Raw genomic sequence first — 18,628 nt, 5'->3', positions numbered from 1 at the left:
AGTTTTGTTGACTTTATTATTATTATTCTAAAATGTGGACAAATAAAAATAAAGAATATACATAAAGCTTATCAATCCTAAGTGCAAGAATTATAAAAATATATATATATATGTGTGTGTGTGTGTGTGTGTGCGTGCGTATGTATACACACATACACAGACATACATACACATACACACTAAAGCTTATCCTCTTCTACTTTGGGAAACAAAGAAAAGAAAAAAAGAGAAACGTTCAGTCTTTTTACATTTGCCATTTCAAAGTACACCATATTACTGCATTATGGGAATGTATTTATGATCCACAGCATGTAGCATGGAAAAAAAATGCATTATAATGCAATATTTTTTATTTATTTATTTTTCAAGGGTAGGTGCTTATTATACGGAAGAGGTATTGGTAATGGTCACCTCTTTAGCATTGGACTCTTTGCTGCGTGTGCTTGTGGAACCAACTTCACCAACGTTATGAGCTTCAGCTTCCGAAGAGCCATCGTCTAGCGAGGTGGGAGCAGCAGCAGTCATTTCTCCTGATTTATCCACCTCAAAGGAGAAACAGCTGCTGCTCTCTTTCTCCTTCTCACGTTCCCTCTCTTTCTCTCTGTCTTTCTCGCGCTCTTTCCCTCTCCCTCCTCCATCGTAGCAGCCGACGGGGATGTTGGCCACGGTGGCCTTGACCTTCTGCGGAGGCCTGGCTGGTTTAGAAATGGCAGCTGGAAAAAGGATACGAGAGCATGAATTCAGATCGTTCTTGGGATACATGAAAAACATAAATAGCAATTTTTCTCCTCTGCTCTTTTTTTCCTGAGTTTCTACCTGCAAGTGGTGGCTGAGCTGGACTGGCAGGCTGTAGAGGCAATGTCGCACCAGGCGGTGGAGCCGTTGAGCTACTGCCAACTTTAGTCAGCCTGTCAGTATGAGAGAGAAGTGGTTTGTCTGTCTGTCTGTCCAGCTCAGCGTGTGCAGGACCGTGACCGGGCCTGTCAGGGGCCGTCAGGGTCGTAGGTGTCACAGAAGTGGTGGAAGTGTGTTTGGGAAGGATGGAAGGGCTTGAGACCGTATAGACCACGCCAGGTGGCACTGTTGCTGGAGACACCACCCCTGTCGCCAGGGTGACGGTGGCAGAGGGGTAGATGGCTGTGATGGCTGGGTTGGGAGACTGGGGCGGTGCTAACAAAGGAGGTTGACCTGTTGAAACAAGGAAACAATTGAATTCATTAGAAAATACTATTTCAAAACACAAAGCTATGTCTGTGGAGAAATTTTGCAACAGTGTATTCAGTTAATAGAATACTTTAGCCAAATTCTACCCCAAACAGATGTTTGGCATTTAATGCTCATATAAAAACCACCCTGAGTGATATAGTTCTCCAAAAGCCTCAGGGCTCCAAGGCAAAACTAAAGAAGGACACCAAACTCGTTCTGGTTGACTGAAAGTGTTTGGGGTGAGAGGTAAACTGTGTACATGTTACACAGCTGATACACTTCACATACACTAACCAGCAATAAGTGGCTGCACTAAGGTCTGTCCCGAATGAGCGATCGCTGCAAAGGTGGCCAAAGGAGACGGCACATATGCTGATCCAGGTGCTGGAGGGGCCGTTTGGGAGGCGGAGCCTGTTGCAGTGGATACAAGCGGGATAGGGGAGGGGCCTCCTGGAGTGGACTGGACATAAGTGATTCTGAGAGAGGCAGAGAGAGAAACGGTTACGTGTGGAAGAGACTGCAGTAAACTCTAGTACTGCAGCATTGTGTAAGAGTGGGAGTGGAGTGTTGGAGGAATCATGCATGTGTAGTCGGGGGTGTGAGTGTGTGTATCATACCTCGTGGGTGGGGGAGGCAGCAGCACAGCCTGTGAGGGGGTAGAGCCTGGTGGGGCAACCACTGTGGCTGCTGCCATGGTTACAGGGAATGGACTCCCTGCTGAAGGAAGCGGGGACTGCACGACAGGCATGGGGGCAATCTGGATGATCTAGAAGAGGAGAGGTAGTATTACGTGCGATCATTAATACACTGCTAGAAATAAAAGCCCATCAGTCAAACTGCGTAGGAACAAATCATTAGCTGTGTAAGTTTGAGAATGTCTGGCCACCTTGTTTCCTGACTGAGCTCCATTCTGCACAGGAAGAGGAGGAGCCATCAGGGGAAACTGCTGAGAAGGGGCAGGAGTGGTCCGCACAGTTGCCATGGGAACCAGCATCTTGCCATGTAAGACTGGGGACTGTGTTTGCACTGTAGATATATTAAAAAAAGAAAAAATAGAAAAACCGGCAGTGTGATATAAATAACAGGGGCGCTATCACTCCAGCACCTTACCTATCTACAGTAGCACAAGCTACAAAGGCATAACAGCAAAAGCAATGCAGAAGAACTGATTCATTATTAGTGAATGAATTTAATTTGTATAATATTTGAACAACTCATAGTTTAGCTATACCTTTTTTTTTTTTTTAAACATTTTAAAACAAGAAATATAACAAGAATAGCAATACAGCAGAGCCTCATATCTTAGTTTGATATCTTAGCAACCTCTTCACAAGATATTGTTTTCCCTCGTCATGGACTAAACGACTTCTCACCTCTAGCTCCTGGACTGACCATGCCTACTGCAGGGCCAGAGGTATATGCTGACTGCTTCCCATTTGCCACTGAAGCAAGTGTGGGTGGAGCTGTAGGCAGGGTGAAGATACTGGTTGGCTGGCTGGGAAGCTGAGGGGAGGGGCTCTTGGGGTTGTTGGCAGAGAGCGTGGGCAGGATGTACTGTACTTGCGTGACTGCTTTTTGGCCTGCAGAGGGTGCGGGCGAGGCTGTAGGCAGGATGTGAGGCTGCAGCAGAGGCAGAGGTGCAGGACCATTACACTGTGTGGGAGTGACCGTGGCGAGGGATGCTGGATTTTGACAAGGAGGGGGTGTGACAAGCTGCACTGCAGACGGTGCCTGGAATGTGCCTCCCAAGACTAGATTTAGTCCCCCTTGACCTCCAGGTGCAGTTACAGGACTGGGCGAAGATGAGGAATAGTACCCGCCCATAGTTGTTCCACTTCCTGCCACTCCAGATCCAATAACAAGCTGCGTCTGAGGAGCGGCGGCTTTTCTGTCTTGGGTCGATTTGCTGGCGATTGGCACCGGCGTACTGACGACAGGACGTACCACGTTAGTGACGATAGTGGATGCTACTCTCACTGCTCCCAGTGTTGAAGACGCACTGGCTGAAATGGACTGGCCAGAGGAAGACAGGGGAAGACAGTGAGACGCACCAGCTTCGCCATCCCTACGCTCTCCCTCTCCTCCCTCGATCACACGCTTCCTCTTCACGGAAGTGTCCGAGGAGTGTCTGGAGGAAGGGTAGGAGGAGAGAGATATGCTCCGCCCGTGACCGGGCCCCGATGCTGACGAGCAGATCACAGGGGCGAAGACCCTCTAAGAGAGCGAGAGGAGCGAGGAGGAAATAATTGAGCAGAGCAAAATGAGATTTAAAAAAAAAAAAATAAAAGGCACAGAAACTGTATATTACCGCATTACGATATTAAATATAATTTACTTCCACAGTTAGTGGACCCGAAAAACAAAACAAAAAAACAACTACACACTGTTTACTCCTGATTACAACTAAACACCACTACAGGCTATGTGCACTGCATATGTTTTGTTGGTGACGTGTGGGGCCACAAGTTAGATTCAGAGCGCTACCTTGCGTTCACCTTCGTCCCCAGATCCGTTTTCACTGTCGCTGTCGGTCACCTTCTCCTTACACTTCAGGTCTATAGAGCTGCCTGGATAAGGGTCCTCTGTGTTAGGAGAGGGAGACAGAATGCCATCGAGTTATTGATGAAGTCGAGCTCTGAACGCTGGATTGTTTGCAATGACCTGTACATTCTCTTCCTAGTGACAACCTTTTTTTTCTTTTGTTTCATTCCACTGACTGCTTCACTTCCCACATCGATCAAGCTAGAGCAATTGTTATGTTATGTCCTGCTTAAGAAACAATCATATTCTGCTTTTAGTTCTTTTGTAAACATAGTGGTCACACCCACACATCCTTAATCCCAAAGCCCTAAGGTTTTACTTTTGGCAAAAGAGCTCTGTCTACAATCCTTCCAACTGTTTTCATGGTCCAGAATCAAAGGCTATCATCCAAAACCATCATTAGACATATTTTAAACATTTAAATGGGACAAGTGCCATTTATGGCACTGTCCCCCGCTATAAAGCCTCCTCAAACACGCTTAAATGCAACACACAAACCAACAATGCTGAAACTATTTCCAAGGCATAGCTACTAGCTATTTGACTGTGCAGGCTCAGTTGGCAGAAGAGTCCCTCTCACCCGAGCTACCTACACTGTGCTGGAGAGGGTGGGTGGATGTAGTTAGACACATGAATGCTTCACAAAGCTTCAAAAGAAATCTGAATTTTGTCCACCTGATACAAAACGTTAAATGTTAACCACCCCAACTTTACCTAAATAACCTGCCTCGGTGACTGTATAGCTTTTCGAATCAGTCAGGTGTTCACAACTTGCATGTAAAAAACAAAAACTATTATTATTCCTACACACTTTTCTAGCACTAGCACTGTTCACAATGTGTTGACATTATATGCTGTGCACTGTATATGCTGTTGTCAATCGGAGGTCTGATACGCTGAACAGACGGAAAATCACATTTAGTTATAGTGAAATAGTAGTTAGTGGTATATACATTTGGTATCTGCTCACAAAGAGCATTTTAACACTTGAAATTGTGTTGCTGGGGGATTTAGATAAAGCTTCAGCGGACACGTTAAGCAGCATGTGGCAGCTAAAATGGTGAATTTGATTACATTTAGAAGACCGTGCACCAAATGATGATGATGGTGATGGTAAATGAATAATCTTGACTCACCAATGACATCATCATCCCCCTCCTCTTCACAGATGACCATGCGTTCCTCATCACTGGTCATATCTTCACTAACACCCCTCTGGACCTGAGACAGTCCTCCCCCACGGCTTGAAAACTGGCCCCCATCCCCACATATCTAGAGAGAGAGAGAGAGAGAGAGAGAGAGAGAGAGAGAGAGAGAGAGAGGGCGCACAACAGAGAGAGCGAGGGGTGAATGCATGACATTTGTGTTTTCTGAGATGGGACTCGGTCAGTCCAATATTTTATTAATATAGCCTAGAACATTGGAATAGAAGTGTGTATGAGGAGTGTGTGTAGGTGTGTGTGTATGTGTATTACCTGGGCGAGCTCTGCTAGCACCTGAGGGTTGCCTCTCTCACTCCTCTCCAAGCTGTGCATAGCACTCTGCGAGAAGGCACGAGGGCGTGCAAGCCTCTCCCCTCCAGCGCGCTCTGACACGCCCACCACACTCGGCCCCATCCCTTTCAGCTCAGCACCCATGGAAACAGATGGAGGCTCTGAATGAGACAATGGGAAAGAACAAGGAAAAAAAAAGGATGTACTTTAGGAACTATGTTGTAAGATACAGCTTAAAGAAGTGTTTATTATTAGGCCTGAAAAAGAAAAAAAGAAAAAGGGAGCGCAGTCTCGCTACCTGTTGTTTCTGACATGCTTCTCTCTCGGACATCCTTCCCACCTGGCGCGTTACGGCTCTCGCTGCTCGACTTCTTCCTGTCCTTATTACACCACTTCCAGTCGGGGTGGGCCTTAAAGTGCGCTTCCTTCACCTGTGAGGGATGGAAATGGCGGGGACGACGACAAACGAACAAACAAACAAACAAACAAAAAACCCTGTGAAGCAGCTCAGTGTGCTTTAAAAAGAACACAACCTGCTCCGAATTTGCTTGTGGCCCAGGAGATATATCCTGTATAAACATCTAGGCCTTCGCTAATTTTACAGTACACAGTACGGAAGGCAGTTCAACTTTATTTACTTACAACTATCATAAAGCTATGCTACAAAGATATGCCATTAACCTGGATTTGAGAGTCGTTATAGTATCCAAGTTTCATCTTTAATTTCCAGAACTTTACAACTCTACAAGCAAAGCTTTTCTACTGCAGCAGATTTTCTGAGTCTTGGTGTCACTAACATGCTGACATCTTCTGGACTGAACAATTCTAGAGTCATGTACGTAATTATTCGGGCGGTAAACTATATGTATATGTCAGCAACATCCATCCATCCATCCATCCATCCATCCATCTTCTATACCGCTTATCCTTTGCAGGGTCACGGGGAACCTGGAGCCTATCCCAGGAAGCATCGGGCACAAGGCGGGGTACACTCTGGACAGGGTGCCAATCACATACACATTCACACACCCATTCATACACTACAGACACTTTGGACACGCCAATCCACCTACCATGCATGTCTCTGGACTGGGGGAGGAAACCGGAGTACCCGGAGGAAACCCCCGCAGCACGGGGAGAACATGCAAACTCCGCACACACAGGGCCACGGTGGGAATCGAACTGCAGACCCTGGAGCTGTGAGGCGAACGTGCTAACCACTAAGCCCTCGTCAGCAACATGGTTTTTATTTATTTATTTATTTATTTTTTACAGTCAGTCAATCTGAAATTTAGGTGAATAAAATAGGTGAATCAAGTGAATAAACTAGGTGTAATCCGCTAAATCTGTGTGTTTATTCGAAACCTCACCGAAGTGAACTCCTACCTATTCCAATAAATAAGCACGTTTGTATACAGGTCTTAAACGAGAAGTATAACTCAACCATGATCTCAAGATTCCTGACATATTTATAACCCAACAGAGCAAACATGAAGACTTGGGGAAAAATCTGAGAACTTCGCATCATTTTCTTCAACCGGTGAGCAAAGCCTCAACAGCAGTGCAGTAGTCTGTGAGACCGTACGCGCATACATGACTGTACCTGGAATGCAAGGTCGTGATATTTCTGTTTTTCTTTGGGTCCCAAAGCATACCACCACTCTCCCAGGATCTTGCTAACGGTGCGGTTGTCCTGATTAGGGTGCCGCTGGTGAACGAGAGCACGATGGCGCTTGCTGAAGATCATGAAGGCGTTCATGGGCCTCCGGATGTGATCCTTCTCCCTCTGTGTTCGAGAAAGTAGCGGCAGGACGGACACAAGGTAAACAAGACGAACGTTTTTTTTTTATGTCTGAAGAGTCACGGATTTTCTCTACTGGAGTGTGCTCCGTGTGTTTGTGTGTATCGAACCTTGCCAGGGCTGTTTTTGTCATCTTTGGGCAGCGCACTCAGAGACTGAGAACGGCGTTTCCCGGGAGATGCCGAGACTGGTGGGTCTGGGAGGACACCTGGTAAAAACCTGGACACACAGGTACACACACACTACAGGTTAACTACAGGTTCATGATCAAAATCTTACCTGGATCACTTGCTAATGCATTTTTGTGCAAATATATAGTCATCAACATGCACCAGACACATCCTCATATGAACTAGGGCTTGATTCAGATCCGCCTGAACTTCATGAGGAACTCCTCTGGATGCAGTGCAACCTCTCTGTGGATTCGAACCGACTCTACTGATCAATTCTCATTTGCATACCACAATAAAGGTCAGAAGTTCACATCATAAAACAGAATGGGACACTGTGGACAATGTGGACAAACGGATTTTTGCTGCATTATGGGCTGTTGTTAGATGACAGGTTTGTCTACACACTTTTGTTCAGTTGCTATGTCGACGTTGTCGGGTACAGTTGGTGCACCAGTATCCTTCTTGTTACGTGTAAAATTCTTAGTTTATAAATCGCATGTAATATAAGACCACTTGGGGCTTTTTTATGCCTATTAATGCGGTTGCTAAGTCTGAAGCAGAGCTGAAAACACATGCATAAAACTCCTTCATTCACTGGTCAGAAATACAAAAATTGGAGAAAAAAATAAACCCCAACCCCAGAAGAATGAGGCAACCCCCCCCTCCCCCGCCGCCTTTTTTATAGCTATTACACACATTTCTGCAGCACTTAGTGCTGCCATTTGGTTTAGTTTGTTCCTCGCAGCACATTTTAGCAGTTCACATCTTACAAAAAGAAACAGAAAAAAAAAGGAAAAACGTTGCCCACATTCTAAAACACGTTTGGTTCACTTTCTATATGTATGTCGATTCAGGATCGAATCGCTTTCTTACAGCAATCGAACCGCTTTAGAGTTTGATTAGAACCGTACCACACCTCGCTCGTATGATCTTAGCACAGTTACTGCACTCTGGTGCCGATCAAAATAACTAGAGCGAGGCTCCAAACTAACCAATATGTGTGAAAACACCCAAAGAGGAACTTCCACCAGGGTTCAAGTCAACCGGACTAAATACTGCATATGTGAAGCACCCTTACACTGCCCTCCACTAATATTGGCACCCTTGGTAAATATGAGCAAAGAAGGCTATGAAAAATTCTCTTTATTGTTTAAGCTTTGATCTTTTGTTAAAGAAATTCATAAAAATACTCTGCTCTCATGGACATCAAACAATGGCAAACACAACACATGTTTATCCAAAAAAAATATATCTTTGTTAAATATATGTGTGCAACAATTATTGGCACACTTTTAGTCAATACTTTGTTCTACCTCCCTTTGCCAGGATAACAGCTCTGAGTATTCTCCTATAACGCCTGATGAGGTTGGAGAATACATGGCGAGGGATCTGGGACCGTTCCTCCATACAGAATCTCCCCAGATCCTTCACATTTCGACGTCCACGCTGGTGGACTCTCCTCTTCAGTTCACCCCACAGGTTTTCTATGGGGTTCAAGTCAGGGGACTGGGATGGCCAGGGCAGGACCTTGATTTTGTGGTCAGTAAACCATTTTTGTGTTGATTTTGATGTTTTGGATCACTGTCCTGCTGGAAGATCCAACCACGGCCCATTTTAAGCTTCCTGGCAGAGGCAGTCAGGTTTTCATTTAATATCTGTTGATATTTGATGGAGTCCATGATGCCATGAATCCTAACAAAATGCCCAGGTCCTCTGGCAGAAAAACAGCCCCAAAACATTAAAGAGCCCCCACCATATTTAACCGTGGACATGAGGTACTTTGCGCTAAAATCACCTCTGGTGTTTATTGTCAAAAAGCTCTATTTTGGTTTCATCTGACCATAGAACCCATCTGACCATAGAACATCATTTGAAGTTCCAGTAGAGTCTGGTAAACTGAAGACACTTGACTTTGTTTTTGGATGAGAGTAGAGGCTTTTTTCTTGAAACCCTTCCAAACGGCTTGTGGTGATGTAGGGGACTTCAGATTGTAGTTGTGGAGACTTTCTGACCCCAAGACTAACTAACTTCTGCGATTCTCCAGCTGTGATCCTTGGAGATTTTTTGTTCACTCGAACCATACTCTTCACAGTGTGTTGAGACGATATAGACACAGGTCCAATTCCAGGTTTGATTCATAACATTTCCAGTTGACCGGAACTTCTTAATTATTGCCCTGATGTTGGAAATGGGCATTTTCAATGCTTGTGCAAGGTTCTTATAGTCACTTCACATTTTGTGAAGCTCAACAACCTTTTGTCCAACGTCACAGCTATATTAAATTTAAATATCAAATGGGAATATACTTCAAATATATATTTTCTCATATGAATTCATAGGGATGCCAATAATTGTTGCGCACCTATATTTAACAAAGATTTTTTTATATAAGCCTGTGTTGTGTTTGCAAGTGTTTGATATCCATGAGAGCAGAGTATTTTAGTGAATTTTATTTAAGAAAAGATTCAAACTTAAAACAATAAAGACAATTTTTCACAGCCTTCTTTGCTTATATTTACCAAGAGTGCCAATATTAGTGGAGGGCACTGTAGATGTTTGGCTGCGAACAAGGCCAAAACTATTGTTGCTATTTTCATTCAGAAACTGGTCTTTCAAGTCAAAACTAATTTTGTTTTATTTGCCTCTAGTTTGACCTAGAGCATGCTCAGGGCTGTTTCAATCCCCATCCCACCCGATCCTGCAGTTATTGTCTTTTATTAGCTCGTACTGCCCATGATACTACCCATAAGGCAGACCAAAATTCCAGACTATTTAGCAGGTTCTCTCCTGAGTGCACAATAAAACAAACATTTAACCAGGTTTACTTAAAATACATTAAGGTAGATTTAAAAACATCTGTCATTTAGGTCACATTTGCAATGGCATGTTGTAATTTTACTTTATTTACTCAAAGCTGCAAAAGTTAATGCTGGAGTTAGAATTTTACGCCACAACCGTTGTTCTGAAGTCCATGTCGTACGAGACACAGAATGACTATTTTTATCTTAGGTCCTGTAGTTCGTTCAATTAGCTGATACTGTGTTTAGTGAGAAAGCTTGTTTTCTAACATTTAGATATGGAAGCACCCGTGCATTATACTGTGGACGTCCAATAGGTTCAATCCTGCACAGTACAATGCACCACGGACTATAATTTAAGGACACCACTACAATGCTCGAATTTCATTTGGACGGAAGAGTGTTTGTGTTTACGGATGAGTCAGTCACCATGTTTTCCGCAGTGTGAAATCGTTCCCACATGTCTAACAAACAGCACTCGCATGTCTGTTAAATACCGTATCCCGTTCTTGTATTAGAGATGTATTGTAGTCGAATCCCTTTAACGCAATCTGAGAGAATATTGTTGAGAGAATATCAATATAGCTAATCTGATGGCTGTATTATTAACAGAGTAAACACTTGAATTTTCTGTACGGATGGGTTCACCGTGAGTGACAATAAAGTAACTTTGTGTTCCATTTTAGATCTAAAAATGTGCGAATAAACCTTTTTGGGTTGAGTATATCCAAATTACGACTCATTACCTAAATTGCTCCTGTCCCTCACACATACAGGATTGAAAGTGGATTGCTTTTCTCTCCCGGAGTTGCCATTATGTTCATCTGATTACACACACTCACTCGCACGCGCACACACACACACCTCATTGCAGTAGTCATCTGTTCTGTTGAAACCAGCTGTTACAAAAAAAAAGCAATTAAAAACTGGCAAAATATGAATGATACTACACAGTGCTAGATGAGCATTCGAGGTTTGAGGCTAGTGACCAAAAGATTATGAGTTCATAACCTGGACTGCCAGAAAGTCTGGGTATGTTTTGCCCTGGAACAAACCTATTTCCCCAAATCATTGCAACGCAAAGATATTTTTTAAATGGCAGAACAAACATCATATTATAGCTTAAATGGTTACACTGAGCTTTAACAATGCTTTGGGAAAAGAAGCGCTGTCCTACTTGGATGCTGATTTGGATAATAGTGTCTGCTAAATAAATAGATCTCCGTGTAATACGGCTTCACTGGGTAGGGTCTAGGAGCTGTATTCTCACAAGTCACAAACTAAATAGCAGCTGTACCAAAGATACACATAGAAACAATGTCTACTGTGTATCACAGGTATTTCCCCCCCACCAATAGTTAATTATTACTGTGTAATTGTGATTTCGTAGCTCCTTAAACGCCCCAGTCTTTACATTACTCATGCTGGTAACTACAAACATTCCCTATTAGTTCCTGCAATGTTACTGATTAATTCAGAACACTTCTCGATTAATATGCTGTGACATAAACAACTGAATAATAAGCTTGGAGTATAAAGGGTTAAGCTCAGCATAAACCAGTATACAAGATTAGCACTGCATTAGCTATCTGCTTCCTGTGTGTGGCCTTGAAAAACATAAGTGTTCACCACAAGGATCCTGCAGCCTCCAACACACACTCAGACACACACACACACACACACACACACACACACACACACACACACACAGAGACGCAGATGGAGCACTCACGGATCATCGACATCGCTCTCTGTTTCACTGTCTGGTCTCTCTTTCTCCGTCTCCCTCTCTCTTTCTCTCTCTGGGGGGAGGTCATCGATAGAGGGAGCAGGTCGCAAAGTAGGGTTTGATGCCCCCTCGACGACCTCCTTCACCACCGCACCACCCTGGGCCTCTAAAAGACAGAAAAAGGATTATGTCTGTAACCTGACAACATTTATCACACTTTATCTCACCTGAAATGTTCCATTTCAGTATCATCATTAGGTCAGCTGTGACATTAGGTAATGGATAACTTACAGATAGTGTTACAGCGTGTACCAATGCTCGTTTGAGAAACACAAAGATAACATGAATCCAAAAATACACTGTACAATTGTGGTGCTGAGAAAAGCAATTCTTTATAGAAAACTGTGACTAAACAGTCCAGTTGGTTCTTAGTGAATCTGACGGATAAACTGCACATCTAAATATAATAATTACCTTTCTTAAGGGTGCCAGCCTGAGAATGATTGACAGGCTGCTGGCCCTCACCAGGCTGTGTCGATGGATCTGATTGGGTGGGTGCCAGAAACGGCACCAACGAATGCCAAGGAAACACTGGAACCGAGCGAGGCTCCACATTAGTCCACACTACGAAAAAGAGAATAACAGTCCTTTATTGCCGTCTCGATTCACATTTCTCAACTCAATGCATTAAATCAATTTACCTACAGTCCCCTCTGAAACTATGGGAATGGCAAGTCCAGATTGTTTTTGCTGTAGATTGAAGACATTTGGGTTTGAGAACAAAAGATGGCTATGAGAAGAGAGTTTAGAATTTCAGCTTCTATTTTCTGGTATTAATATGTAAACTTGTTAAACGACATAAAACATAGCACATTTTTTGTATCAGACCGCCCAATTTGTAGGTCAGCAAAAATAGTGGAACATGTGACTGTCAGGTTCTTCCTGTTATCCAGGTGTGTCCTGTTAGATTGATTTTTTAAACAATAAATAGCTCTGAACATCTACTCTTGGTTTTAGCTTTCAGTTTCACCTGTGAAGACTGCATTTATTGTTAAAAAAGGATAAGCCAACATGAAGATCTAAGAGCTGTCTATGGGAGAAAAAGTAAGGCATTCTGAAGTTGAAAAAAAGAGGGAAAATAATTCAGATGTATTGCACAATGGGCATAGACAATACAGCAATTTGGAAAAGAAAGTCTGAAAAACAAAAAGCACTGGTGTACTGAGCAACAGACATCGAATGGGCCGGCCAAGGAAAACACCAACAGCTGATGACAAACATTGAGAGAGCTGTAAAGAAAAACCCAAATACAACAGTCAGTGACGTCACCAACAACCTCCACAGGGCGGGGTGAAGGTATCACAATCCACCGTTCGAAGAAGACTTCGAGAGCAGAAATGTAGAGACCATACCACGAGAAGAAAACCACTCATCAGCAGTACGAATCTGAAAGCCAGACTGGAATTCACAAATTAATACAGAGACGAGCCACAAATGTCCTGGAAGCAAGATTAACCTCTACCAAAGTGTGGAGAAAGAATGGATCTGCCCATGATCCAAAACATACAAGCTCATCTGTGAAACATGGTGGAGGTAGTGTCAGGGCTTGGGCTTGCATGGCTGCTTCTGGAATATTCTCACTAATCTGTACTGATGATGTAACTCACGATGGTAACAGCAGAATGAATTCAGAAGTTTACAGAAATATTTTGTCTGACAATTTACAGATAAATGCATTCAAATTAATTGGGAGGAACTTCATTACAATCCAAAACACAGATGTATATACCAGGAAATAAAAGCTGAAATGCTAAACTCTCGTCTCGTATCCATCTTTTGATCGCAAGCCCAAATGTCTTTGGTGTACAGCACAACAAATTAATTGGCCTTGCCGTACCAATAGTTACGGAGGAAACGGTAAATAGAAACTAAACAAGACCCAAAGGCCTGATTATGGTACCCCAACCACCCAACTGTGCATCACTGATACACACACAAACACGCTATATAACCAGAATATCTAGAACTGGGATTGACAATCGGTAGCCTGCAGTCCATATGCCGACCCAGCAAAGCGTTCAGCACACCAAACCAAGTACATAAATATAGTGTAGCATAGGCAATAAAAGCATTAAAGAAACTGCTGTAATTCAGTAACTCTAGTTTTCTAAACATGAAATATCTCCGATTCTGCACCAGATCTGATGTTGCAATGTATCCAATCACATGCATTTCTGCAATTTATTTAACTGTAAGCAGTTCATCGGACCAAGACTAGCTACAGGGCTGGAGACCTTAGCTCAGGAAGTCGGGAGTTCTCACAGACTTTAACATGTTATTTACCCTCTCCGGTCTGATCAGTGAACTAACAATTTTAACTTGTTTAAATAAATAAATAAATATAGAAAGATGACTATGAAAACAGTGTTTAAAGACATTTGGACAGGGAAGTACGCTTTCATTTGTCTGGTGTCAAGTTCAAAACAGATGCATCTGATCTGTTCACAATGATCTGGCGCTAATCAAAATCCGTAACATGAAGAGACACTACGAAACAAAACATATCCACTTCAAATAGTCATGAACTAATAGTTAGTGCTTAAGCATTAAAATGTAACTGTTGCACCTAGACTTTGTATGCAAGGGATATTTACACATTTTCGTTTTAGAAGCTTTTAACATACAATAAATATATAATATAATATATAAATAAAATATATAATAAAAGCTTTGTCTGGAAGCTTTTAATATACTAGTATGCAGCATTTAATATTTACTTTATATCTTTACATGTCAATAAAATAATTTGTTTGTGGAAAAAATAAGCAACCGCATTCTGTTTAAAAGTATGGTAATAAAACAGAGCTACAAATTAGCAAATGAATCTGGCTTGCCATGATAATAATAATAATAATAATAATAATAATAATAATAATAATCAGAAATTCATGAGTAACCTGCATGCAAAAAGGTATAAAAGAATATGATCATGACAATAGGACACAAAAAAGGACACTATTTTTTTTTTTTTTTAAACAATACGAGATTCATTACTTCTCTACTTACCTGATTATGAGTTTACCTGACTGTATTATTAACTATATTCAGTCTGTTGCTATGCACAATTTGTAAGCTCCACTCTACAACAGACACCAATGGAAAGAGACCACCAGATATTGTTTGGATAGTGGGTTTATAATCAGCACAGCTGCAGCATCCTTCACACTCGTACCCATGCAACACCCACTACCATCTCAGCATGTCTGCTGTGCTGACAGTGGACCACCTCCTGAAATAATATCTAGTGTGTGGTAACCTTTTCCCGTTCCACTGATGGATGGGGTAGAAAGGGGCCAGCAAATTATGCATAGCAGCTAATGGGCTACAATCACTAATTACACAGGGTGTCCAAAAAGGTTGGGAACCATTCATCCATTTTCCATAGCGCTTATCCTACACGGGGTCACAGGGAGACTGGAGCCTATCCTGGACGGGGTGCCAGCCCATCGCAGGGCACAATCACACACACTACAGACAATTTAGAGATGCCAATCAGCACGTCGTTGGACTGGGGGAGGAAACCGGAGTACCCGGAGGAAGCCCTTGAAGCACGCGGAGAACGTGGACACTCCGCGCACACAGGGTGGAGACGGGATTCAAACCCCCAAACCTGGTGGTACGAGGCAAGCGTACCAATCACTAATCCACCGTATACATCATTCTGTGTTTATTCTTCACAACAGATGATCTACATGTTAATCATTACGCTCTATGCATATTCTCAGCCACTGTATCGTGTTCTGGCGGATTTTTCTCGACGTTTTGTCATTGGTTCCCGACTTTCCAGACACCCTGTTCACCTACAACACAGGTTCCCAACCCTGGTCCTGCGCTGTTCACTAAACAACGAGTAACGTTGAACTAGGTTTCTTGAGAGCTGTGAAAACACTCATACGTGCAGGACATTGTGTACTCCAGGACCAGGGTTGGGAGCCTGCGCCATACAAAGTGACCTAGATGGTTAAAAAGCCCAAGGAGTGTAGCTAGGATGTAGGTGCGTGTTGAAATAACACCTACACTGATTTTTTGGAACTACAGTGGTCCAACTAGGCTGTAGCTGTCAGTTGAACACTACAGAGTTACAACAGCACAACATTTAGCTCTAAAGAACACAACAAATAAACAAAAGTGGGCTACTATATATATATATATATATATATATATATATATATATATATATATATATATATATATATATATATATTAAAACGGATTAAATGATGGTAACTGACCGAACATGCTAAGTCCTTGGCGTAGATATTGCGGTGTTTCCGAGGAAAACATGGTTGGTTGATAAAATAGTCTTGAGCCTCTTGCCTTTATAGAAACTTCATTAACATTTATTAAAATGTCCGTTGGAGCGGAAGTTGTTTAAATTCCCATTTGGTATATATATTTTAAAAAAACAAACAAACAAACAAACAACAACCAAACCCACACACACAGTACGAATGCTTTCTAGTTAAAAGGCAGCATCTTCGTGGTCGTTGTCCTTGGCAGGTGATGGTCAGTGCACGAATGAAAACAAACGGCCATAACAGACGACACGGTTAGTTTTATAACTCTGGTCCCTCTTACACCCGATGGGTAGTAATCTTTGGGTAATTTCCTCTACAATTGTTAAACAAAAAAAATTATGGCTCAGGTAGGAGGACGTCCACCTTAAAATACACCTAAAGAAAAAAAGAAGAAGAAAAAAAAGCAAGCCTCTGTGAATCCGCAAAACAACTCGACAAGGCTAGCTTTCTCTTTCATAAACCCGAGTGGCTTTACAAACAGCTAAGCATTCGTAATGAACACAGTACACGTAGAAAACGTTGGCCAAAGTCACCAAGATATATAACTTAAGGTTTGGAAGATCTGCGTTGTTTGTTTGTTTGGTCCAAGTTCTCCTAACGCCCTCTCTATTCGCCTGTTTGTTTACATGTAGCGCTCGGCGCGGCGGTGAGAGGGTTAAGCAGGCCTCTCGCTCATCCCCGGACTCGCGTAACTGACACCCCAGCTAACCTCAACCCCTACACGGGACCGAACCGCTACAGCAACAACCACTCAGGCAAATCACAAAACATTACTAACCCTGAAGACATTCAAACTTTGTGAATAACTCTCTGAATTATTCAAGGAAAACGTCAAAGCAGGGCTTATCATCCAGAGCTGAGCTAGCTTAGCATGAGAGCATGCTAATAAGAATATGAATATGAATAACAATAATAAATGTGTGTACCGATGGGGGCTGAGAGAAGCCACACCACACGGTCTGAACAGTTTTAGTCCCTGGAGCGGGACACTACTGAACAAACACTCGACACAAATAACACTACTGACCCATCAATGTGTCATGAATGTAAGGAAGTTAGAATGTTAAGAGGATAAAAACACTGGGGACACATCGGGCTAGCTAGTGTGTGTGTGATAATAGCGCTATTGTTGGAACTATTATTAATTAATTAACCGCTGTACTACACTGTTGTCTGCCTGACCGATCATGTGAATGATATATGGCTAGGTTTTAGCGCTATTTTTGAATGAGGTGTGTGTGAGTGTGGAAATATGCCGCGGGTTCAGTAGCAGCAGTAGCGGTGGTGATGATGATGGTGGTGCTGGCTGCAGCGGCGCTGCACCGGTTGAGTTCGTCCCCTTGGGAACGCCCCTGAGCCGCTACCCGCAACCGGGCAATCCGAGCTCGCCCTCATTTCACCGCAACCTTACACCCGAGAACACTTCAAAACTAACCAACACACGGCTCAGTCGGGTCTGATTATGTAAACTAAGGTAGAGGGAGGAAGAAAGAAAAAAAAAGAAAGAAGAAGAAAAAACAACACCGTCCACGATGTGTAGACTAAACGAGGCAAAGCATCACTAAAGTGCAACCTGTTCCCCCCTTCAGAAGTGTGACTCTGTGAACTGACTTACAACAAACTATAACCCATCATGTGACTAAACGAAACCACACACACACAGCAGCAGCAATTCCTGCTAAAGCCTTTCAGCGTAACACACGCGCTATACTGTACATCTTCTGCTCCACACAGTGAATACAGACAGCACACATGTCCGGTGTCCTCTCATCCACTGCGATTCCTCTGATCACGACTAACACCACTCTGACTGAAACCGAATCACGGTTAAAGAAAGAAAGAAACAGACAAAAACAACAAAAAAAAAAATCCTAATTTTTTAAATGCCCTCCTTTGGTGCCCCCTCCCTTACACACACGCACGCGCGCGCACGCACACACACAAATCTTAGTTGAGTCTCTGTCATCCGGGAGGTTCATATAGCCGCCACTCAACTCTCTCCTGCACTCAAAAACACCATGCCAGACAGGAAAACACACAGACACACGAGTCCAGCTCGTCCTAACAGCTCCGACGACACCGAGATAATTAAAGTGTGTTGGAGTGAAGATGCTCCAGTGCGATGCTGAGTGGAGATCACGGATGTGAAGCGCGAGCGCCGTGTGGACTCCGAGTCTGCAGTCATATAAAGGGCCGCTCGAGCGCGAGCCTCGCCGCAGCCGCTCTCCTCCCCGCGCGCTCCCTTACGCCTTCGTAGTAAAAAGTCAGCGGATCACAACACCATTCATTTAGCCTCGTCTGTCTCTCTCTCTCTCTCTCTCTCTTTCTCTCTCTCGTCCTCTCGATTTTCTCTCCTCTCACCCTCGCTCGCTTCACGAACCCTTTCTTTCTTTTCTTTCTCTTTTCACTCCCTCTTCCTCTTGTTGTACAGTAGACTGCCCCCTTTCGGTTCTACGAGTGTGTGTTATTAGTGTGCTTCTAGTGAGTGAGTGAGTGTGTATATATGTGTGTATGTGTGTGTGTGTGTGT

The 18,628-nt window shown here is 43.2% G+C and overlaps 1 protein-coding gene across 3 annotated transcripts in view; it reads right to left on the bottom strand.

Moving 5' to 3' along the window:
• Window positions 1–18,628, bottom strand: part of cicb (capicua transcriptional repressor b) — a 56,212-nt gene that overhangs the window by 5,444 nt on the left and 32,140 nt on the right. For all 3 annotated transcript variants that reach the window (XM_017469552.3, XM_017469559.3, XM_017469568.3), the window contains 14 exons: window positions 12,216–12,365; window positions 11,745–11,907; window positions 7,152–7,260; window positions 6,844–7,026; window positions 5,539–5,671; window positions 5,223–5,401; window positions 4,884–5,019; window positions 3,691–3,788; window positions 2,580–3,420; window positions 2,093–2,232; window positions 1,824–1,972; window positions 1,501–1,682; window positions 817–1,188; window positions 412–713 (listed from right to left, as the gene is read on the bottom strand). In XM_017469552.3, coding sequence (XP_017325041.2) covers window positions 412–713; window positions 817–1,188; window positions 1,501–1,682; window positions 1,824–1,972; window positions 2,093–2,232; window positions 2,580–3,420; window positions 3,691–3,788; window positions 4,884–5,019; window positions 5,223–5,401; window positions 5,539–5,671; window positions 6,844–7,026; window positions 7,152–7,260; window positions 11,745–11,907; window positions 12,216–12,365 — 3,137 coding nt within the window. The remainder of the gene's footprint in view (window positions 1–411; window positions 714–816; window positions 1,189–1,500; window positions 1,683–1,823; window positions 1,973–2,092; window positions 2,233–2,579; window positions 3,421–3,690; window positions 3,789–4,883; window positions 5,020–5,222; window positions 5,402–5,538; window positions 5,672–6,843; window positions 7,027–7,151; window positions 7,261–11,744; window positions 11,908–12,215; window positions 12,366–18,628) is intronic.

Source organism: Ictalurus punctatus, chromosome 1 (genome assembly GCF_001660625.3).
Source record: "Ictalurus punctatus breed USDA103 chromosome 1, Coco_2.0, whole genome shotgun sequence".
In the NCBI taxonomy this organism is placed as follows: Eukaryota; Metazoa; Chordata; class Actinopteri; order Siluriformes; family Ictaluridae; genus Ictalurus; species Ictalurus punctatus.
The sequence above is the reverse complement of the archived record's forward strand: the minus strand, read 5'-3'. Positions and strand labels throughout refer to the sequence as shown.